The sequence below is a fragment of the Prionailurus bengalensis genome, chromosome A2, assembly GCF_016509475.1.
Source record: "Prionailurus bengalensis isolate Pbe53 chromosome A2, Fcat_Pben_1.1_paternal_pri, whole genome shotgun sequence".
NCBI classification, from domain to species: domain Eukaryota; kingdom Metazoa; phylum Chordata; class Mammalia; order Carnivora; family Felidae; genus Prionailurus; species Prionailurus bengalensis.
The window spans coordinates 15,765,802-15,789,792 of NC_057348.1; the positions used below are offsets into that span (position 1 = coordinate 15,765,802).

The window sequence follows — 23,991 nt, forward strand, 5'->3', positions numbered from 1 at the left end:
TTCTTTTTTCTTCTTGGGGTGTGTACGTGTTCAGTTTAAGGGGCACGGATCACACATCCCCAGGGGAGGCTGAAGCTGCTGGCGTGGGGACCACACTTTGAGGAGCGCTGTCCTATCCTCTGCGCCCCTCCACCCCAAGGCCTTCTCCTCCTCCTCATTGACCCCTCCCATCTTGGCTTTCCCCCAACAGTTTGTTATTTGGAGTCGACACCAGTCAACTTTTGGGAAACGGAGAAGGAAGACACAAGTAAGAAAAATGAAAAGTACCCACCCCCGCCCCCCGCCCTTACCCTGCCTGACGCCTTGGTCTAAAACTTGCTCGTCTGCCCCCACCCCTCCTTGCCCACCCCCTGTGCCAGCATGGCCCCGGCCCCTGTCAACTATGGCTCTGAGGGTACCGCACCCCACCTGAGATCCTGATTCTGCTCCCCAAGGGAAGTTCTAACTTCCCAGCGAAGCTGTTGAGGGTTCTTTGGTTTGGGTTCATGCTGGAACCTTCCTCGCCTTCCTCCTCTCCCCTCCCGCCTTTGCCCCGGCGCCCACCCCATACGTCCGGGCCACGTAGAGTTTCCAGCCATTCCCCTCGGAGGCATACCCTTCTGTGTCTTTGGCACACGGGGGTTTCTTCTGCCTGGAAGGTTTTTGTCCCTAAATCTACCTGATGAGCTCGGACTCCTCTGTCAAGGCCTAGATGAAATGCCACCACGGCCGGGAGCCTTCCTGGGTTCTCTCGGGCAGTGAGTCCTTCCTCGAGTCATTTCAGTGAAGCCTCCCAAAGAACCGTCCGCGGAAGCTCTTGCTGCCCCCCGTGTGGAAGGGCCATTTCCGTGGTGCCGCCCCCTTAAGGGCGATGACCACCTTTGCCCCTGGCCTGCAGCAGATACTCAATACTTGTTGAAGGACTGAAATTAATTCCTAGGACGTTTATACCGCTGAGCGTGTACTTCTCTATTCTCCTTCCTGTTTGGAACAGGATAGACGACGGCGGTTCTCATCCCCGTGTACAGTAGGATCCCCTGGGGAGCTTTAAAACTAATGTTCAGGCCACACATGAGACCGGCTCAATCAGGATCTGGGGAGGGACAGACGTCGGCGTGTTTCACAGCTCCCGGGTGATGCTAACGTGTAGACGGGTTTGAGGCTTCTCCACGGGCAGGTGGGCACTGTATCTTGGCTGTTCCTCCGCACCGTGGGGGACGGGGGTGAGCCGTGTCTGAGCCCACGGTGCTGTGCACGGTAAGACATGGCTTTAGAGTCCCTTTTAACTGAGGGAGGAGGAGGTCTCCTGGAGAGGATGAGGAGTACAGGGTACGCCCAGCGGAGGGAGGGCACCAGACATTTGGGGGCAGGGCAGAGGCGCAGAGGGGGTTGGCCTGACAGCCATAGGAAGGCTTCCCCTGGGGACACTGCAGACAGCAGGTGCTGGGCCAGGCCCCCTCCGTGGTTGAGCGTCACAGGAGACCGTGCGGGAAAGTAAAGTGCCCTGAGTCACGGCGAGTCCGGGCCTGGGACTCCCATCTACTGCAGGTCACTCCTGGCCTGCTCGGATCAGAAGATGAGACCCCGACGTAGGGGGCCTAGAGAGAGCCCTGGCTCGGACGCAGGAGTGGCCTGAGCCCCAGCTACACCTCCAGGAGCCCCCTTTTCTTCTCTGGACTTGTCCCCCACCTCTAAGTGGGGGTGACAGCACCGACCGCCGGAAACGCTTCGCACGCTGCTGTCTCCCGGGGCACCGAGTCCCGAAACCCCAGCCCGGGCACCAGACGTGGCTCCTCAAGGGACTCGCTGACCACACTGCCTCACGGCCGGAACCCAGCCTCGGGAGCCGACCTTGGAACCTTCATGTGTTTGACAGACGACAAAGCCCTGAAACTCAGCTTCCCGCCCCACGCGGGCACCCACATGCGCGCACATACATGTGGCTCGGTCCCAGGCCGGGCGCTGGCCTGGAGGGCTGCGGCTGCAGGGGCGCGTGGGGCCGCTGGGGCCAGCTCGCGCACGAGAGCCAGCTGCCCACATCTCTGCCACCGCCACCTGCTGGGACCTTACGTGGGGACATCACAGTGTGAAATCGGCCCTGGAGGGAGCGTTTGCACTGCGATTATCATCAAATGCTACACTTGAGGTCTTACTTCCTCCCCTCCCCTCCCCCCCCACCCTGTCCCCGGCAGCTGATCAACATTTCCCAGCACCCCACTACCTGGCTCCCAGCAGCTGGTGGCCCTGGGGGGCACCGGAGCAACCCTGACCTTCGTCCAAGTTGTGCTCCGTGGCCCCGCAGCATCCGTACCCCTTAGGTGCTGGTTAGAAAGGCAGATCCCGTCCCTGCCTCACTGCAGGTCTGAGTCAGGGTCTCAGGGGGCAGGGGTCACAGACCTGCAGTTTATGGGGCTCCCCAGGGAGGCTACAGTTGGAGACGCACAGCTCTAAGGACCAGAGAGGAGGGAAGGGAGGTGCAGGGGGGGCTTCGGGGGGACGTGGGACATCCAGTCTGGGTGTCATCCAACCACAACACAGGCAGGTGTCCTCCGATTTCTTCCTCTTCACGGTTCAAATATAATAGAGAGAAGACTTAGGGGAAAAAACGTCCACGTCGCCACCAGCCACACCACTGTTCTCAGGCGTCCCCGTTTCTTCCGCGACTCGAGCGCCTTTACGTACAAATCAGGCGCTGGGGTATCTAGTTTCCTCACGGGTGTGCGCAGCGCGTTCGTGTCCCGGCTCCGTTCTGGAACCACACGGTCTCCCACCCTGACACGGCCGCCGAGGCCAGGGGACTCGCTCAAGGTGGGGTTTTGTGCTGTCTTTTACGTCTGCCAAGCGCCGGGGCGCTGAACGGCGGGGGTTGGTACCCGGAATGTAATCTTCCGAATTAACATTCCTCGTGCTGGGCCTGGCTCGGAAGGGCAGGACGGGAACAAGCCTCCGGGTCACAGGCACAGCCCCGTGGAAGGGCGCACGGACCCCCTAATCCGTTTTATTCTGGGAAGTATTTCGGCACGGCCTGGCTCTGTAGTTTATAAACAAGCTCTTTGTTGGCGGGAGGTGGTGGGTCATTTAGAAGGTTAAACGCTCCTCTGGAGGCTCTCATGAGGTGCTTGGCTTCCCTTTTAGCTTTAGGGAAGACAGTGGGTCTGCAAACGGCCTGGATTTGGGGCCACATATGTCACCTATCAGCAGGTGACACTGCCGGGCAGGGCAAGGCTTGGGGGAAACCACCGGCAGCCCCACCTCACGTCTCCTGCACTCTTCCTAACAGAGCTTGCTCATCCGTCCAACAAATACCGGCGCCTCTTCTGACCCGGCTGCTTCACAGCGTGGGGCTGGGGGGAGACCGGGAAAGGGGGCCCCAGGCTAACGGCGGCTTCCCAGGGGGAGGAAATAACCTCGTGCAAAGTGTAGAGGCAGGGAATGCCCATTCTCTGGACAGAGAAGTGGTCCAGAATAGTTGGCGGGACTAGAAGATGAACGGATAGCAGACGGTGGGGTGGAAATAGGGGCCGGTGTCAGGTGACGAAGTCCTAACTGTGCCTGGATAAGCTGTTTCGTCTTTTATTCTGTAGACACTTATGCTTAAGGGGGTGCCACCGGCCCAGCCTGTACCTGCCCACCTCGGACGCCTCCAGCCGGCCACCCACCCGTCCTCTCCTCCGTGCCCGCCCATCCATCAGCCAGCATTTCTCCATCCACCCATCCAGCCCAAGTATACACTATGTACCAGACCCAGGATTTCTTCTTCCCTTTTTTTTTTTTAATTCATTTATTTTGAAAGAAAGAGAGAGCGAGCGAGGGAGGGGCAGAGAGGGAGAGGGACACGCAGAGAATCCCAAGTAGGCTCTGCTCTGCACTGTCAGCACAGAGCCCGACACGGGGCTCGAACCCATGAACCGTGAGATCATGACCTGAGCCGAAATCAAGAGTCAGAGGCTCAACCGACTGAGCCACCCAGGCGCCCCTAGGGTTTCTTCTTCTCTCCTTTTCTGAGTCCCGGAGGGCTTGAGGTGTCCCCAGCAACTCCCTCCATATATTCTGTTCCAGAACGACTCCAGCCTACCTGTGTCACCTGGAGACGATTCAGGGGACGGTGTTGTTATTAACAAGGAATTAAACAGTCATGTGACAGCAAGGCTCACCTGGGCCGATGGTTGGAAAACACGCAGCCAGGAAAGAGGTCTCATGGCTGGGTGTGCCGAGCACAGCAGGACGAGGAAACCTCATGCTGACAATTCTTTGAAAAGTCAGTTATGAAGCTGTTACAACATATGGCAACACAGGCCCTTCGAAGAATTATAATGTATTTATGTCCTTCAAATGAATAAAGGAATCAGAGAAGGGCACCTGGGTGGCTCAGTCATTTGAGCGGCCGACTTCGGCTCAGGTCACGATCTCGGGGTCCGTGAGTTCGAGCCCCGCGTCGGGCTCTGTGCTGACGGCTCAGAGCCTGGAGCCTGCTTCGGATTCTGTGTCTCCCTCTCTCTCTGACCCTCCCCTGTTCACACTCTGTCTCCCTCTCTCTCTCAAAAATAAAAAGTAAATGTTAAAAATGTTTCAAAAGTTGTTTTACTTAAAAATAAATAAATAAGTAAACATTAAAAACTTTTAAAAAAGGACTCAGAGAGTTAAGATTCGCTATGTAAAAAAAAAAAAACAAAACCCAAACAACTCCATGGATTGACTTTTTGTCAAGCTTTGGGTTTTTGTTTTGTTTTGTTTTTGAGCTGGTGGGGAAAGGGGAGGGGGAGCAGTGTTTTACGTCTTGGTCCTTCTTACACGGGTTACGTTTTGTGAATCCTTTGGTCTAACATCTCTTATTGTCCTTCATGGTGAAAAACATTTCCGATTATAGAAAGCATCTCACACACACACACACACACACACACACACACAGACACACACTCACATGCACACACACAGTACAAAGCAGAGAAAAATCACTCTGAGATAACTATTATTAATATTTTGGAGTGTTTTTTTCCTCGTCTCTTTTCTTGGCATATTTTTAAACATAATTGAGATCATCCCTTTTACACAGTTTTGATTCTGACTTCCCCTCCCTCCACTGAATATGACAGGAGAAAACTTACACGAAAGTTCTGAAAACTCCTTCTTAGTGGCTGCAAAGAACACCATTACATGGATGTTCCATAATTTACTGAACCAACCCCTTTAGTTGACAGCTCAGGAAGTTTCTTTTTTTCTTCTTCTTCTTTTTTTAAGTTTATTTATTTTTGAGTGAGAGAGAGAGAGAGAGAGAGAATCCCAAGCAGGCTCTGGGCTGTCAGCACAGAGCACGATGCGGGGCTCAAACCCACAAACCGTGAGATCCTGACCTGAGCTGAAGTTGGCCGCTTAACCGACTGAGCCACCCAGCTGCCCCAAGGGCTTAGGAAGTTTCCAACATTTTACTCTTATTAAAAGATGGAGACCAGGGGCACGTGGGTGGCTCAGTCGGTTAAGCAACTGACCTCGGCTCAGGTCACGACCTTGCGATTCATGGGTTTGGGCCCCGCATCGGGCTCTGTGCTGACAGCTCGGAGCCTGGAGCTTGCTTCGGATTCTGTGTCTTCCTCTCTCTCTGCCCCTCCCCCACTTGTGCTCTGTCTCTGTCTCTCCGTCTCTTTGTCTCTCAAAAATAAATAAAATGTAAAAAAAAAAAAAAAAAAAAAAGATCGAGACCATCCTTCCACCCTCGGTCAGAGCTCTGATCATTTCCTTCAGGTAGAATTCTAGAAATGGAACCGAGCAGAAAAAACTGTTCAATGCTGAGGCTTGAACCCCTCTTGCCACACTGCCTTCCAAAGCGACAACCGCATGCACAGAGGCTCTGTGGCATGTCACGAAGGTGTCCCCGGCGCTCTGTAACGTTAAGGGAAAATGAGGTGCGTGTGTTGGTCTAGCTGGTGAGTGTGCATGATGCGTCAGAGGAAGCACTTGTAAAATCAAACCAAACCCGCAACAACAGAATTGCAGTGACTTGCCTGTCCTGTCACCTGCGGTTCCAAACCCAAACCAATGCTGTAACAAAAAGATTTAAACAGCTGGCTCAAGACCCTTTGACCCGGAGTTTCAAATCGCGCTGCTGGGAATACGCTTCTGATTTGAAAACTGGTGTCAGGAGTTTCTGTCGAGCAAGCCAATTTCCTGCTCACTGTTCCCAGGTAAAGGGCAGGCTTGCTCAGAAGTCAGACTACTGCCCCAGGGAGAAAACGCTCCCCGGCCCTCCTAGGGCGCTCAGCAAGGATGTGAGGCGCTGGGCCGCCCCTGGGATGGGATTGGGGGGTTGCAGAGAGCGTCCCCCCCGCCACGAGGTAGGCTCTGGAGGAAGAGCTGGGCAGCGGCGCGCCTCAGTTTACCGGCCGGGAGCACGGGCCCAGCGCCGGCTGGCGCGCACCCCCTCCGGCGCACTCACCTCCGCCGTACATCTGGCACAGGTAGGGGAAGCGCCACACGTTGCCCAGGCCCACGGCGTACGAGATGCAGGCAAAGACGAACTGCAGCGGGTTGGCCCACAGCGGCCGCGCCTTCTCCATGGCCGCGGGCTCGGCGCGGGGCTGCTTCGGAGCGCGGCTGCCGCGCGCGTCCCGCCCGCTCGGCCCTGTGGTGGCCCCGCCGCCGCCGCCGCCGCCGCCGCCACAGGCTCGCTCGCTTTTTAATTGCTAATCTCATTAACGCGCGCCCGCCGAGGGGCGAGGCTGGTAAATGGATGACGGCGGGCCCCACCCCGCCCGGGGCCGCCGCGGCCGGGAAGGTGCCCGGGATTGCGCGGCACGGGGGCGGCGCCCGGGGTGTGTTGCTGCGCGGCGGCTCTTGGGAGCCGTCGGGTTCTCCCAGCCCACCTACCCGTCGTTTCTTGGGTGCCTGCCGGGTGCTGGGCTTGGGCTGCGGATGAGGCTGTGAACAACAGACATCCCCGACCCTCCCTCCGGGACGGGGTGTTGGGACATTCCCCGCAGGGAAAGGCTTACATTCATTGGACAGGATAAAATGTCCCATTTTCAACTACCGTTGAAATTGAAAGGACAATTTCATATGGTTCATTTTAGTCCATATAAAAGCCTGAGGCACGAAGAAGACAACTAAGGCAAAGAAAAAGGGTGAGCAGTACTGGGGTATAGGCTGGGGTGGTCAGGGAGGGCTTCCCAGAGTAGGAGGTGTAACATTGCCCAGAAACTGGGAGGAAGGGAGCGAGGGAGGGAGGCACTTTCCACCCTCCTCCACCGTCCACAGACACACACTTCTTGGAGGAAGAGCCATCCAGGCGGCCAGGTTTCCCTCCATCTGCAGACAGGCCCTACTTGCCTACTGTGTGCAGGGCGGGGAGTCCGGCTCTGTGATGCAGGGTGGGGCCAGGAATCCGGTTTTGAACAACCTCTGTGATTCTGATTCATGACACTGGCATTGAGGCCTAAGAGACCAGTCTGGAAAGGTTATTTGGTTCAGGGTGGTCACTAGACCTGTCTAAGCATGGTGCTTTGGAGAAATGCTTCTGTCACTGACTTAGCTGTGTGACCTTGGACAAGTCACTTAACCTCTCTGAGCCACTGTTGCCTCATTGAAACAATTGAAACAAACCTCTGCCTCTCCCAAGGGCCCACGTGAGAATTAATTGATAGCTTACTCAGTGGCATTATAGTAAGTGCTCGATACAGGGGCCACTGTTATAAGTCCCCAGGGGTCTGGATGAATGAATGCGTAACGCGCTAAATCAGTTCATTAATATTATACTTTGAACAGTGCCTGGTACACAGTGAGCGCTATGAAAATTCTTGATATATGATTAAAATTAAAAAGAGATGAAAGGTGGAGTCGCCAGTGGAAATCTTCCTTGAAGCCAAAATGAAATCATTACTCTGGTGTCCCCAGCGCTCCTGCCCGGCCGGTGGCTGACAAAGGGCAGTGTGGTCAGGCAGGTAGGGGCTTCTCGGACGTGCTACCTGTCCTTGAAGTTTTTGTCTCCAAAAGGCAGAGCAGGAAAAGTCCACAGTGCGGCAAGGGGCGGGGGACCATTTTGGTTGTTAAACTTTGGATTCTGGTGAGTGTTTTTTCTACAACTGGCCTCCTCCCCAGAGGGACCCACCAGCCCAGGCTAGTTTCCGCTAGTGCGGAATGCGCTCTATGGTGCCTGGCTTCCTTGTGGGATTCAGTCCGCTGCAGCGTGTGGTTCTAAGGCTGTTCTTTCTCACGGCTACATAGTATTCTATGCGGTCAACATACCCTAGTCAATGACCGCAGGACGTTTGGGGCTGCTGTGAATAAAGCAGTGAGGAACATTCTAGTACTTGCCCTCGGGCAGGCGAATACACGCAACGCTGGGAACTTCCGGGCCGGACGGCAAGTGTGCGCGCGGCCTTGGCAGGTGTTGCCAAACTCTTTTCTAGAGAGGTGGTACCAGTTTATACTCCCACGAGAGTTTCGGTTGTCCTGGGTCCTCACCAACGTCTGTCATTCTGTTCTCAAAGTGCTACCCGGCTTTGTGGGCGTGTGGTGATAGTTCACCGTGACTTTTAATTGTCACTTCCCGGATACTAATGAGGCTGCATACCTTTCCCTAGGCGAACTGGGTCATCTGGAGAACCTCTTTCGCGAAGCGCACGTGCCTTTGCTGCTCTGCAATTCACTTGCCTGTCTTTTCCTTCTGACCCAGGGTTCCCTGCACATTCTGGATACGAGCCCCCTGTCAGTTTTATGCGGGACAGATTTCTTCCCTCCGTCTGCGAGCCGCCTTTTTCTTCCATCGGTGCTGTCTTCTGATGAACAGACGTCCTTGAATTTAACAAAGTGCAATTGGCCAATCCTCCCCTTTCGGGGTTCTCTGTTAGTTTTTTGGTTTTGGTTTTCTTTTGTTTCCTTTTAAACAAATGTCCTGTTTGAGACACGTCTCCCTTAGCAACTCCAAGGTCACGAAGGTATTCCTGAGAATTTAAATCTGTGGCAAGAGGAGTCGCGGCGGTCTGTAGACGGGGCCGCCTTTTTAGTGTCGCTGACTGGTTTAGACAGAAGGCACGTTGCCGCCTCCAGCTGTCTGCTTGGCGCGGTCTTGTCCTTGGAAAGGAGTTTTCCTTGGAGGGTGCCCGGCCGCACGGTGGCATTCAGGAACCGGGCACCCTGGAGGGACGCCCAGCACGGTCGCCTGCCACCTAGAATGTGAGGCTGTGCTGTTTGCGGGTTGTTGGCTTGACCAGGCAAGGCCCCTCTGCCATTTCCCGCTTCCAGGGCTCGGGCACTCACACTGCCAGACGCCCCGGGAGGCCGTCCGGGGTGTGAGGTCCTGGGTGGGGTTTGTGGGAAGCACGGGGAGATGCCCCCCAGCAGGACCGAGTGACTCTTCAGGGGCGGACGCTCAGGACTCCCGCCAGGGTCCCCACACCTTCCTGACACCCACCTGCGAGCTAATCCGCCAAGAGTAGTTGTGTTGCTAGAAAGGTGAAGAACAGGCCTGAGGGGGGCGGGGTGTGCTTTCATGGGAGCCAGCGAAGGGGGGGGGGGGTGGAGGTTAGTGGTGTAGCGATGGCAAATGCTTCACACCCAGCTCTCTGCGAACCCTGGCTCACGGCCCTCGCCGATCTCGCTGTTGTCAATACTCCCACCGGGGCCGATTCCAGGCTTCCCACGGGGGGGCCGCTGAACGTGGCGCTTCGCGGGGACGTGCAGGAGCGCACTGTTGGAGGGCTCTCCATTCTCCACACGCGGTGCACATGGCCTCACCGGCATGATGGAGGGGCAGTAGGTCATTAGGAAGCGGGGGCGGGGGGGGGGTTGAGTATTTGTTATTTCTGTTTTAGATCATTTAACTGTAGTTTATATAACCTAAGTTTTAATAATGGCTCTGTGCTTTTTTTTTTTTTAATGTTTATTTATTTATTTGGAGAAAGAGACAGAGAGAGAGGCCCAGGCAGGCTCCCTGGCTTCAGTGCAGAGCCCGACGTGGGGCTCGAACCCACGAACCGTGAGATCATGACCTGAGCCAAGATCAAGAGTCAGATGCTTAACCAACTGAGCCACCCAGGCACCCCGACAAGGGTTCTGTTTGGCAATCAGCTCACGGTCTCGCAGTCCGCGGGTTCGAGCCCCGGGTCGGGCTCTGTGCTGACAGCTCCGGGCCTGGAGCCTGCTTCGGATTCTGTGTCTCTCTCTCTCTCTCTCTCTGCCCCTCCCCTGCTCACACTCTGTCTCTGTCTCTCTCTGAAAAATAAGTAAACTTAAAAAAAAAAAAATCAGCTCATAAAATTCTGGAAAAGGTACCAGCTGGCACTTGCAAGCCCGTGGGACCTGGCTCCAGCACCCCATAGGGTCTTGGGGCTGGGGGGGCAACCTCTGTGTCACGGAGAGCGAGTTCAAGTGCCCAAGGGCAACAAGGTTCTAGGCTTGGTGACGCCCTGCCCTGAGTGCTCCCCAGTGCTCCCTGCCAAAATGGAAGAAATCTTCCCCTCTGACCAGAGGACCTGTCCCGTCTTAGCCTGCCACGTGTCAATGAGGACGCGGCTTCAGAAGGATAGAAGGCCAGCCTACCAGAATCATCTGGCTCAGGGAAGAGGGTGGAGAAGGAAGGGGCGGTCCTGACTCAGTTGCATAGGTGTGGTCACAGATTTCCAGGATTCCAGATTCTTACCCCACCGATCGCAGCCAGGCCACTTTCAATCATGTGCTCACCCCAGCGATAATGCTGTTACTTACCCCCACCAGTCCCTGGTTCCCCACGAGATAAAGTCCAAACTCCTCAGCCTGTTCTGTAAGGCCCTGAGGAATTTATTTTTTAATGGGGCCAAGAGGAATTTGATCCTTGCTCACCTAGGTTCCAGAGAAACTAGACTTTTCACCTTCCGGAATCTAATGTGCTTTTTTATACCCGTGGGCAGTTCCCTCGACCAGGAACACCTTCTCCCTTCTTGACCTGGGAAAAGCCTCCCCCTGCTTCCTGACCCAGATGGAACACTACCGTTTCTGGGAAGCCCAGCACCCCAGCCCTGGCCAGACTCTGTTGCTCTCTCTTTCCTGCTCCCAGCCTGGGGCGCACATCTGGTTTCTAATGCTCTCCGCGTGGCCCTGTCACGAAGAACGCAAGATATGTGTCCCCTCTGCTCCGTGGCTGGGTCACGTCTTACCCACCGTTTTCTCCCCAGCCCAGGGGCGTGCTTGAGTCTCAGTAAAGGTTCGCTGATACGTGAAAAGGCTGCCACAGAATCTGGGCACTTCAGTGTCAGTCCATAATCGACAGCCCGGGCGCCCACATTTCAGGAAGTTTCTTCAGACATTCGAGCTTTTATGGCTTGCCTATGGCGTGCCAGGAGCCCGCTCGGCTTGGGGACTGGAGGCACGGCTCTGGATGGGACGGCGCCCCCTCCCTGCTGCCCAAGGTACCTGCTCGTTGTCCCTGGGGCGGCACAGAGACATGCACCTCGAGATCTGGGGGAGCCCCTGCCTCTGGGCTGAGCGTGTGCATGCATGTGTATGTGTGTGCACATGCCTCTATGTGTGTGGGGGGGGGGGGAGTGCGTGTGTGTGCTTGTGTGTGTGCTTGTGTGTGCGCGCGTCATGTTGAAGAGGCAGGAATTCCCATGAGACCTGAGCCTTTCCTGGCTGCAAAGGGAGCTCCTGGGCTCGACCCCTGGACTCTCAGCGCAGCCAGCCCCTTCGACCGTGCTCTGCAAGCACCCATGTGCCCACAGATGCCCTGGGTTATCGTTAAAATGCAGGTCTTGGGGCGCCTGGGTGGCTCAGTCGGCTGAGCATCCGACTTCGGCTCAGGTTATGATCTCACAACTGGTGAGTTCGAGCCCCATGTCGGGCTCTGGGCTGACAGCTCGGAGCCTGGAGCCTGCTTTGGATTCCGTGTCTCCCTCCCTCTCTGCCCCTAACCCACTCGCATTCTGTCTCTGTCTCTCCCTAAAGTAAATAAACATTAAAAAAAATTTTTTTTAATGAAGCTTTATATCATTGCCCTACAGGCAAAGCAGGGGCTTTCCTCATGCATTTTGACAGAAGCTGATAATTAAGGTGGTAAAAGTCTTCGTGTCTTCCCAGTGCTATGTGTGCCATGGTGGTGGGGTGGGGGGGTGGGGGCGCCACGGACCTTGCCCACACTCTGTGCCCACACAGCCCCAGAACGCTGAGGACATGTGTCCAGGGCTTGGGAAGCAGGAGTGGGCCCCCGAATGGAGCCGCCCCGCCATGATGTTTCTATATATTGGGTGTTCGTGCAGAACTCTGGCAAAAGAGTTAGGGTCCGAAGAAAGTACTAGAGCCCCACTGCCAAGCCCATGCATTTAAAACACTATTTTTTATTTAAATAATTTTTTTTTTAACGTCTACTGATTTTGAGAGCGAGCGAGCACGAGGCGGGGAGGAGCAGAGAGAGGCGGGGAGAGAGAGAGACAATCCCAAGCAGGTTTGACGCTCAGCCCGATGCGGGGCTCGATCCCAGAAGCCATGAGATCAAGACCTGAGCCCAAATCAAGAGTCGGACGCTGAACTGACCGAGCCCCCCAGGCGCCCCCCAAGCCCACGCCTCTGTTTTAGAGGAAGGGTCCGGAGCCGGGCTGCCCAGCGTGGCAGATAGCTTTTCTCCTTCACCTCTTACAAGGGAATGATGTGCCACCTAAATTATACTGAGCCCGCCGGGTCCATCCCTTCCGCTTTCCCCCTGTGATGATGGAGACCCCTCCTCCTCGCTAAGCCCCCTCCAGCGCCAGGACTGTGTGTGCGCCCAGCTCCCCCTGTGACCTCGCGTGCCCAGACCCACACCGAGGATACAGCAACTTTGAAGACTAGACGACTCAGTGAAAGGATGTCACCGTGGCAGTGAAAGCGGAGGTTTGGGAGATGATGGTGAGTGAGTAGAAAAAAAGCTACTGGGGCGCCTGGGTGTCTCAGTCGGTTGAGCGTCTGACTTCAGCTCAGGTCATGATCTCGCGGTCCGTGAGTTCGAGCCCCGCGTCGGGCTCTGTGCTGACAGCTCAGAGCCTGGAGCCTATTTCCGATTCTGTGTCTCCCTCTCTCTGACCCTCCCCCATTCATGCTCTGTCTCTCTCTGTCTCAAAAATAAATAAACATTAAAAAAGAAAAAAGAGCTACTGATGAACGATATTCCTTTTTTCCCCTCTTTTCACAGCGAAATATAATACCCATGCAGACAACTGCATGCGAAGATATACGGCTCAGAAATGACCGTCTCACCCAGGTCACGAAAGGGATGGCCAGCGCCCCAGCGGTCCCTTCACCGACCCTGCGCGTCGCTCCCGCGCCCTCCCTGCAGAAGTGACCCCGTGCTGACACCGTCTTGCTTTCCTGTATGGTTTTACGTCCCGGGCGTGAATCCGACTCCAGTTCTGTTTTGTCTGGGTTTAAACTTTGTATCAGGAAAAAATATAATGGCTATTCTTCGGTGTTTGATTTCTTTTCACATCACATTATTATTTTCAGTTTCCTCCAAGTTGGTATGTGTAGCTGTGCTTAATTCCTTTTTTTTTTCTGGCCACTCAGTTGTATTTTCTGTATGATTATAACTGCAGATCACTCATCCACGTTTGGATTATTTTTGGATTTGGCTCTTACGAAGAAGGCTGTTGGGCATTCAGGTACGTGTGTCCTACGGGCGTGTGGACAAGCGTTTCTGTGGGTGGGTTTGCTGAAACAGAGGCGTGTGTATTTTTAACTTTGGTAGATGAATCTTAGAATGGTTGCTGCCGATTCGTGTGTATGTGCCAAAACTCTACAGCAGCCTGGACTTCTGGTTGCTTTATATTCTCGCGTGGTCTGGTGAAAGTAAAAAACAAACGAACCAACAAACAAAAACAAAACAAAACAAAACAACGGGGGAGGGGGAGCATTAGTACCAATTCAGAACAAATGGCAAGCAAGAAGTCAAATGGGGAAAGACGTCCAAATGTGTCCGTAATTATCGTAAATATAAATGGAGTAAATGGACCGGGTGAAAGACGGGAGTAAAAAGTTCATTTATAAGACACACACTACACATAACAGAAAAACTTATAGTAAATGGGTGAAGGGGAGATACCAGGAAAACATCATTCAAAAGAAAGTCACGGAGAGCTGGGTTGCATCAGACAAAACAGACTCGAAACCAGAAAGTGTTATGAGTGACAGAAAGGACATCTATCACTGGCAACATGTGACATTTTCAAAGTTGAATACAGTGAATCAGCTAGCTTCAAAAAACGGGAAGCAAAACTTGGTAGGGCCACAGGGAGAAACTGACAGGTCTACCGTCAGGAGAGAGATTTCGGCCCTTGTCTGTCCATGATGGATTGTCAAAGGGGAAGATAGAAAGTGAGGAGCAGAGAATGGAAAATGATACAGATCATTGGAATAAAAACCAAGTGGAGCTTCTGAAACGAAAAATGCCATAAAAGTGAGACACCGGAAACCCGGTGGATGGGTTTAAAAGTGGGTGAGAATCCCCAAAGGCAAGGGAATTAAAAGCAAAAATGAATTACTGGGACCTTATGAAGATAAAAAGCTTCTGCACAGCAAAGGAAACAATCAAGTAAACTAAAAGGCAACTGACGGAAGGGGAAAAGATATTTGCAAACGACCTATCGGACAAAGGGCTAGTATCCAAAATCTATAAAGAGCTCACCAAACTCCACACCCGAAAAACAAATGACCCAGTGAAGAAATGGGCAGAAAACATGAATAGACACTTTTCTAAAGAAGACATCCGGATGACCAACAGGCACATGAAAAGATGCTCAACGTCACTCCTCATCAGGGAAATACAAATCAAAACCACACTCAGATATCACCTCACGCCAGTCAGAGTGGCCAAAATGAACAAATCAGGAGACTATAGATGCTGGAGAGGATGTGGAGAAACGGGAACCCTCTTGCACTGTTGGTGGGAATGCAAACTGGTGCAGCCGCTCTGGAAAGCAGTGTGGAGGTTCCTCAGAAAATTAAAAATAGACCTACCCTATGACCCAGCAATAGCACTGCTAGGAATTCACCCAAGGGATACAGGAGTACCGATGCATAGGGGCACTTGTACCCCAATGTTTATAGCAGCACTCTCAACAATAGCTAAATTATGGAAAGAGCCTAAATGTCCATCAACTGATGAATGGATAAAGAAATTGTGGTTTATATACACAATGGAGTATTATGTGGCAATGAGAAAGAATGAAATATGGCCTTTTGTAGCAACGTGGATGGAACTGGAGAGTGTGATGCTAAGTGAAATAAGCCATACAGAGAAAGACAGATACCATATGGTTTCACTCTTATGTGGATCCTGAGAAACTTAACAGAAACCCATGGGGGAGGGGAAGGGAAAAAAAAAAAAAAGAGGTTAGAGTGGGAGAGAGCCAAAGCATAAGAGACTGTTAAAAACTGAGAACAAACTGAGGGTTGATGGGGGGTGGGAGGGAGGGGAGGGCGGGTGATGGGTATTGAGGAGGGCACCTTTTGGGATGAGCACTGGGTGTTGTATGGAAACCAATTTGACAATAAATTTCATATATTAAAAAAAAAAAGTGGGTGAGACGCAATCAGGGAGACATTCGCTGAACTCGAAGGTGTGTCAGAAAGAATTTTCTGGAACCCTGCTCAGAGAGACAAAGAGGTTAAAAGACTACGAGAAAGGTTAAGATAGGTAGAACAATGAAGTAGTAACCTCTGCCTCCTTAGTATCCTAGAAGAAGGAGAGGGAGAAACTGAGGCAGAGCAGTATTTAAAGTATGAAAAGCTCAGCATTTCCCACTACAGATTCACGCAGCCTAACGAATCCCGTGTAGGGGTTAAAAAAAAGAAAAACGTGTCAAGATGCATCATGATGCCAGGACATCATGGTGAGCCCTGAATCCACGCCAAAGATCTCACTGCCGAGGAATGTTTACTGCGTGGGATTTTGAAAAAGTAAACAGGTAAAAGTTAAATCCTGGGCCGGCAGCTTGGCGCGACAAGAATTGAAATGTGCTGAGGAGGTAACTTCAGACTTGGTCGAAGCATGCAAAGTGACAATTTCAGGGAGTTGACCCCAAATGCCATTTTTTAGCCACCCAGGAGCCGGACAGGGTTCAGACATCGCGTTTAGTTGTTAACGCATACAGCTGCTTTTAGGACGGCCTCCCCACCTTTTTATTTTCATGACACAGACTTTCCGGAGAGACCGGGCCAATCGTTTTAATTGCAGGACAGCCTGCGCTCAGGATTTGTCGCATTGTTTCACTGGGGGTCATTCAAGACTGTTTTTTTTCTCCCCCTCCCCGCCTAGCAGTGACATAGGGAAATGCCGAAGTGAACGGTGTGAATTCGTACACTTTAGAGTGTATACTGTTGAAAACAGTTGTAAATTAATTGCTGACTTTCCGTGTCTAGAGTAGCTAATTTGCGTGAACACCACCAAGGGGGCGTCCTTTAGGAAAGGCCTGAGTGGAACCGACAGGATTTTTCAGGCCAGAGAAAACAGACGCGGAAACGAGTTTATGGGAACACGTTGTGGCCTCTCCCCACGACGACTAGGCTGGTCACCTGTTGGGAGAGGCAGCCGCGTGCTCTGTAAACACCGGGCCCCAGGGAGCGGTGGAGAGGCCCCTCCGTCCTTTCTGTTGGTGTTGGCCAAGGTTATCTCTTCGCCCCACATATTTGTGCCGGGAACAAACAGCCGAGACCAGCAAGAAGGCGTGATCTGCTGAGGAAGAACAGACGGGGCATTGTGAAAATATTTTCCAGGGCCAGAACAGACCTGGGGCCACACTGTCCCGATCCGTGACCCCTTGAGGACCTGTCCTGTGTCCCGCTGTGTTGTTTTGTGCTTGTGCTTTCCTTTCGTAGCAGGAGGTGGCCCTACGAATCGCACTCTGCCAGGAAACACACATGCTTCATTTCACAAGCTCAATAGTTCAGATTATATTGGATTTCTTTGGTCTGTTGATACTCAGAACGTGGTCTGTGGACGAGCAGGGGCACCCCTGGGGAGCCTGTGAGAAAGGCAGACCCGTGGGTCCCTCTCCAGGCCTCTTAAGTCAAAACCCACATGCTCTCGTGGGACCCCTGGGGCGGGGGATGTGGGCACGTTAAAGTCTCCAGACCACATTGGTTCTTAAACCTAGCTGCCCATCAGGATCATTTGTGGAGCTTTTTATTTTTAATTAAAAAAATATTTTTTTTTTTAGAGAGAGAGTGTGTGAGCAAGTGGGGGTCGGGGGGGGGCAGTGGAGAGAAAGAGAGAGAATGAATCTCAAGCAGCCTCCATGCTAAATGCAGAGCCCGACTCGGGACTCGATTCCACGACCCTGGGATCATGACCTGCGCCGAATTCAAGAGTCAGATGCTCAGCAAACCAGTGCCCCATCTGTGGAGCTTTAAAGCACAGATACCCCCTGGGGCGCCTGGGTGGCTCTGCTGGTTGAGCATCTGACTTTGGCCCAGGTCATGATCTCATTCATGAGTTCGAGCCCCATGTCGGGCTCTGCGCCGAACAGCTCAGAGCCCAGAGCCTGCCTCCGATTCTGTGTCTCCCTCCTTCTCTGCTCCTCCCCCGCTCACACTCGGTCTCTCTCTCCAAAATGAATAAATGTTTTTTAAAAAGTTGTTTTAGGGGCGCCTGGGTGGCGCAGTCGGTTAAGCGTCCGACTTCAGCCAGGTCACGATCTCGCGGTCCGGGAGTTCGAGCCCCGCGTCGGGCTCTGGGCTGATGATGGCTCAGAGCCTGGAGCCTGTTTCCGATTCTGTGTCTCCCTCTCTCTCTGCCCCTCCCCCGTTCATGCTGTGTCTCTCTCTGTCCCAAAAATAAACGTTGAAAAAAAAATTAAAAAAAATAAAATAAAATAAAGCTATTTCTAGACTGTATTTATGTTTGAGAAATTAGCTTTCATGTAATTTCAGGTCTCTTGAAGGGGAGAGCCAATCTCCTACAGATTTCCCCCCAGCAAAAGAGAGACTTGATAGGCATATGCTATTTATTTAAAAAAAATTTTTTTTTTCAACGTTTATTTATTTTTGGGACAGAGAGAGACAAAGCATGAACGGGCGAGGGGCAGAGAGGGAGACACAGAATCGGAAACAGGCTCCAGGCTCTGAGCCATCAGCCCAGAGCCCGACGCGGGGCTCGAACTCACGGACTGCGAGATCATGACCTGGCTGAAGTCGGACGCTTAACTGACTGCGCCACCCAGGCGCCCCATGTTTGTTCTTGTTTTTATATTGCCTCCTCGACAGCAAGACTCCTCAAGAGGCATCGATACTCCAGGTTTCTCTCCTCCCCGGACGCACCGCACTGTCACCTGCACCGGGCCTACCTCCCCCAGTCTAACGGAACTGTCTTCTCAAGGTCACCCGTGACCCCTTGTGGCTCAGGCCAAGGTCGGCTCTCAGCGTCCCCTTCTTGCCCTCTCTGCCGTGTCTGCCCGGGGTGATGACTGCTTCCTGGGGCGCATCTCCCCGGAGACCTCCTGGACGGCCCCGGTGTGGGCTCCTGGGTCCCTGCCGTGGCTGCTGGTCTCCTCTGCTGAGTCTTTCTATTCTCCGTGATCTCACAATCTCGCAGCTCCCCGGCTGGTCACCCACGCTCGCCTCTTCCGCGCAGTGATCTCGTGGCTTCAAGCCATCTACACACTTGTGACTCCCACGCTGTCTCTCCGGCCCCCATCGGGCCTCAGATGTCTGTCTAGACGGACGTCTGCCGTCTCCCCATTGTCCTCATCGGGATGTCTGCGAGGCACAGACAGGCTTCCTGCACTTCACCTCCCCGGCACCTGCCAGGTGGTGAGTGAGCCGTGGAAGGTTCACGTGAGCAAACACCAGCTGGGGTGACAAGGACCGTCCACGCTCCAGGTGTGTGGGTGACGCACGCACGGTGTACACGCGGTGACTCCGTGTACGTGACGTTCAAGGGCAGCCACGGGAACCTTGGGTGCTGGAAGTCAGGAGAGTGGCGGCCTCTGGGCAGAGATGGGGCCACGGCGGAGGCGGGGGCACGGGAGGCCTCTCGGGGCAGAGAATGGGCGAGCCTTCATCTGGGTGCCGGTTAAACCAAGCGTTTCCCCCACGAATGTGCCCTGAGCTGGACACTAGGATCTGTGCACCTTTGCTCCAAGTTTGCCTTCGATTCAAAACACCCAGACTCAACTGCTCTTCACCGCTCCTCTCTCGATCGAAGCCCCGGGCTCTCACCTGGATGACTCCTAAGCTGCCCTCTGCTCCCAGTCTTGACCGAGGATGTCCGCTCTCAACGCAGCCACAGGCCGGTCGGGTTTCCTCCTTCCAAAGCTCACCCGTGCCACGTTTCCTTCCGAGGAAAGTCTCAGCTCTTCCCTGTCGCCGGCTCCTTGCCACCCTTCCACAGGTCAGGCCCCTCCTGTCCCAGGCCCTTGTCGGCTCTTCCCTCGGCCTGGGGGTGCTCGTCGGCCAGGACCGACCCCTCGAGGAGGGAGCCGGCCTACTGAGCTTGCGCTCGACACCCCCAGCTCTCTTTTTCTTCCTTATTCGACTCTACTGTCGTTCCTTTACCCTAGCACCTTCTTTTCCAACACACCGCATGGTCTGAATGGCCGTCCCCCCCTCTCCCGCCCCAAAATGTCCACCCAGAACCCAGGGCTGTGACCTCCCTTGGAAAAGAGCCTTTGCAGGTGTAACCAGGTGTTTAGAGATGAGAGCATCCTGGGTAGGGAGGACGCTAACCCCGATGACAAGTGTCCAAGGGGATGTGAAGACGGGGGCAGAGATAGAGGTGATGGGTCTACCAGCAAGAGTTGCAGAGCGGAAGGAGCCAGATATAAGAGAGAGCATATGGTACGATACCATCTGAGCTATCACGAGAGAGAGCGGATCCGTGGGGGGCCCAGAGCCCAGGGCCCAGGAGGGTCCCCGTACGGGAAGCCGAGCAACTTTTGGGGGTCGATGAGAATGGCCTATGTGTTGGCTGTGGTGGTGCACACACGGGGTCCCCGCGTTTGTCCAGACGCGTCGAGCCGCGCGCGCCCTTAATACGGGGGCATGTTCTTGCATGTAAATTCTATCTCCAAAAGGGGGCAGAAAGGAGGTGGTTGCTTTGTCTAGAAAAAAACGTAATAATTATCTAAAGCCAATACCCACCGTGGACCCTGAGGCAGGTCTAAAGATGTGATTTTAGAATCTCAAAACATGTGGCAAGAATGTACAGTGCCAGGAGGCAGAAAATATAAAACCGAAGGGACTGAGAAACAGACGGCGCTGGCTGTTTGGAGCCCGACCCAGGACACACCTGCGAGACGGCACCCCCGGCAGAGCCCACGTTTCAGACCATGCGCCTCCAGCCTCGCACCTGCCGCTTCAAGCCTCTGGACCGTGTCAGCAGCCGCAGCCAGGCCGGAGGACCTTTACTGAGTGAGCAGGACAGCTGTCCTGGGGGACCCTGGCGGGGAGGGGGGGGGCTTATCAACCCCGCCCACTTCTCTATCTGTTCTCTCCTTGGGGGCGGGGCCCAACTCCGATAACAGATCAGTGATTTTAGTTACAAAGTGAGTTAAGCACAGGTCAAAGGGTTCAAAGGTTTTGTTGAATACGAACCAGTGACCGGTTCGGAAACGCCGTTGGTGGCTTTCCAACAACAGCTGTTTTACAAGGAAGGAAAATCCCACCCCCGTCTCTGACGGGAATAGGGATGCAAACCCCCCAAATAAGATGTCGACTAATAGGAACCAATAAGATATGAAAGGATAGTGCCTTGTGACCGCTGCGGGCCGGGCCCCTCGGGAAGCAGACTGAGACAGAGGTCGGTGTGCAGGACCCCAGTTGGGGAGGGTCCCGGGCAGGCCCGGTGGAAAGGCTCTTGACCCAGGGAGGGGGTGTTCCGAAGGGGGCGGGAGGGCCTGGCCTTTATGCTTTTGCACTGACCACTGTCAGATGCTGTCGCCCTGCCGGGCGTGTAAACCCAGGCCACGTGGTTCCCTTTAGTTGGGCAGTTTGCAAAGGGCAGACAGCTGAGGACCAGTGACATTGCCAGCAGCCGGGGTCATGGTCCTTTCTTTATCCTGAAGGGGATTACAAAGCACGCAGCAGCAGCCAAGGTGGGGCTGAGTCAGAGAGTGAAGACACAATTTAGAATCAGGCAGTGTAGACAGTGACAGGAAGAGAGCAACGCAAAGGTGCCGGCTCCCTGGGTCCTTCTCCCTCGGGTCCGAAGGGGCAGGATGGCCGCCCCACGAGCTGGGGGCCGCCGCGTCGCTAGACTGTTCATCTTGTGGGTCTATCCTGAGCTCATCCGAACCCTCCCAGGGGAGGTGGGCAGGCAAGGGGGAGGTGGCTTTAGAGTAGTTCCTCACTAGTCTCGCACCCCCTCTCCCCTCATCAACTGGGAGAATCGAAAGACGTCCTGCTAGGACTCAGATGAGCTGTGGTTCAAACTTGCCCGAGGGGCTGCTGTGCCAGTGTGCCTACAGCACCCATCAGTGACCAGGTGACATGGTTGCAGGACTCTGAGGACAGTTGAACACCAGAAAATTAAGTGCTGTACTTTGCGGTATTAACAGAAGAGAGAGAGAGAGAGAGAGGGAGAGAGGGAGAGAGAGAGAGAAAGTCCATCACCTCAATAGATGCAGAAAAGACATCTGGCCAACTTCAATACCCATTTGTAATTTGTATCAATGCTCTTAGCAAACTGGGAATAGAAAAGAATGTCTCTAATCTAATACGGAATATTACAAACGTTGTTCTTATTCATGAAGTTATTTAGAGTGTTGCCCCGGAGGCGGGGAACGAGGCAAGCATGGCCTCTGTTGCCTTCTATTCAACATTGTACTAGAGGTCCCGGCCAGTGCAATAAGGCAAGAGAAATAAATAAAAGACATAATTTCCTACTTATCCAGGCCTAACAAGGACGGGAATTATGCTCTGTATGAAAGTTTTTCTCGTGGCTGAGTTTTCAACAAGTTTGGTCACCGGTATGGGGGAAATTTTGGTATTAGAAAACTTATAGGTAACATCTAATATCTTGAACAGTCTACCCAAGGGTTTCCATGGCTTAAGCAATGCTTGTGCAGAAAGTGGAGGTTCAGTCTCACAAACATTGGGATTGAGCTCGTATAAGGGGCCCTCACGCTTGAGTCCCAATGGGGAGGTCTGGTCTGGTGCTCAGTCCGGGGATATCCTTTCTCTCAAGAGCTGTTACTATTTAAAGGCAGCTGTGGCCCGGCCACGTGAGCGCACTGGGCTGAAGAGGCCGAGCAGGGTGTGAGTTTGCCCTCTGATAAGGAAGGACTGACAGCATAGAACGTCCATGGCGTCTACCCTTTGGTCTCCTCAGTTCATCGTGGGACCACATGCTATCAATGCCCCCCACACATCCACTTCTCCTCGCCAGGAGGTGACCGGCGGAAGGTTCTTTGTGTCTCTTCACCTTTCTTGGACACCGGAGCCTGCTCAACCCAGGCACGAGAAGTGCCGGGAGTTGATGCCCCGGGAGCAAGGCGCAACCCGAGAAGCAGGGAGCTGGTGGGTGACGCCCTGACCCCGCACTCCGGAGAGGGATGGGGCTTGGCGGAGCACCGTGGCACCCTGCACGTGAGCACGCCCTTTCCCGCCTCGTGCCCCCGCGCCCTCACCGTGCTTCCTGGGGTCCCCTCCCAAGTGAGTTGCCTGAACCAAAACTCTTGTCTTAGGGAAAGCCAACTACTGGGCCTGGATGCCAGCCAGAGGACAACAGGATCCCAGGGCTGACGTTGAGTGCGGTGGTAAGACTCGAGCACGCTGCTGGGCCAGTCACCTAACTCCAACCGGGGCAGGACTAGGGTGAGGAACACAGCAGCAGGCTCTGGTCGACCAACTGCCACCACTGGAGGTGCCGTGACAATGAGGATGCCCTATGGCACATGCACAAGAACAGGCCGAGACTCAGGCCAAGGTGGGATCCCGGGTGGCATGATCAGGAAGTGGACCATATTCAGAGGCCTGGAAAGTCCCCTTGGCTCAAGCCACGCCCTGATTAGGAAGGCAGGGGACTCTGGATGGGACATGGGCCCGTCTGGGCAGATGCCCTCAGGAGCCTTGACACCCCAGACCCCCCTGAATGCTTGGGTCTTAGCAAGTGGCTCATGGCCGTCATAGAGGGCAGCTCCCTGACCTGGAAATCGTTTGGAGGCCTCTCTCGAAGCGAAGAGCGGCCAGATAACCTCTGTCCCCCCAAGATCTGCCGTCACTTGCACTCAGTGCTCCTCGATCAGACCACAGGGGCGAGTATCAGCATGGCCTGTGGAGAGAATTACTGTCCTGCTTGGAAAGAAAGTGAATCCCCCAAAGCGCTGAAGCAGCTGGCTAGTGCGGACCGCCAGGGGCCGGAAGGGGCATGTACGGGCACGGAACTCAAGGATGCTGGCCCAGTGGGCGATGGAACAGAAGCCGGCTAAGGAGAGCTATTGACAGAGGGCTTCTCCTCTGGGACTCGGTGTTCGGCACCTGGGCAAGGACCCGTGAATCCAGTCCTAAGGCACTGCTGAGTGGTTCCCGGGAGGCTGGAGACCGTGGCGCACTGAAGTGGGACACGGAGGCTTGGAGGGAAGGCCTCTCCCTCCTGGGACGGACAGCAGGTAGGCAAGCCCCCCTCCTGGAACAGTGAGAGGAGCTGGGCGGGCCGCTGTCCTCTGCTGGCCAGAGCACGCAGGGGACGCTGCTTACACCGGCTTCCCAGGACTTCTGATTCACACACAGCCTGACGTGGGGCTTGAACCCATGAACCGCAAGATCAAGACCTGAGCCGAAGTCGGACGCTTAACCGACTGAGCCACCCGGACACCCTCTTACCGTCTTTTGATTTTTTTTTTTTAAATATAATTTATTGTCAAATTGGTTTCCATACAACACCCAGCTATTGCCTTTTACTTTCAAAAGACTTGCTTACATGAGAGGAATTAGGCCTTGAACTTCTAACGGAAAAGCTTTAGAATATAAGCATTTCTACATCAGCGAAAGAATCATTAGTGTCCAATGTGTGCATGCCATTTAAAAATGTAAGCATCTCTACGGATCGTTTCAGTTCTTAAGAATGGACATAACAAATAGCAA

At 54.0% G+C, this 23,991-nt stretch overlaps 1 protein-coding gene and 1 long non-coding RNA gene across 2 annotated transcripts in view; one reads left to right on the forward strand and one right to left on the reverse strand.

The window, feature by feature from the left end:
- The window catches only part of SLC6A20 (solute carrier family 6 member 20), a 37,596-nt gene extending 30,874 nt beyond the window's left edge, over nucleotides 1-6,722 (reverse strand). Inside the window, exon 1 of the mRNA XM_043587215.1 lies at nucleotides 6,410-6,722. Within this exon, the coding sequence (XP_043443150.1) occupies nucleotides 6,410-6,530 (121 nt within the window). The 5' untranslated portion in view covers nucleotides 6,531-6,722. The remainder of the gene's footprint in view (nucleotides 1-6,409) is intronic.
- Nucleotides 6,723-10,365: 3,643 nt separating this feature from the next.
- On the forward strand, nucleotides 10,366-13,389 carry LOC122486397. Its single transcript, XR_006298142.1, has 2 exons — nucleotides 10,366-11,354; nucleotides 13,109-13,389. It is a non-coding gene; the product is annotated as an uncharacterized LOC122486397 (long non-coding RNA).
- Nucleotides 13,390-23,991: the final 10,602 nt, after the last annotated feature.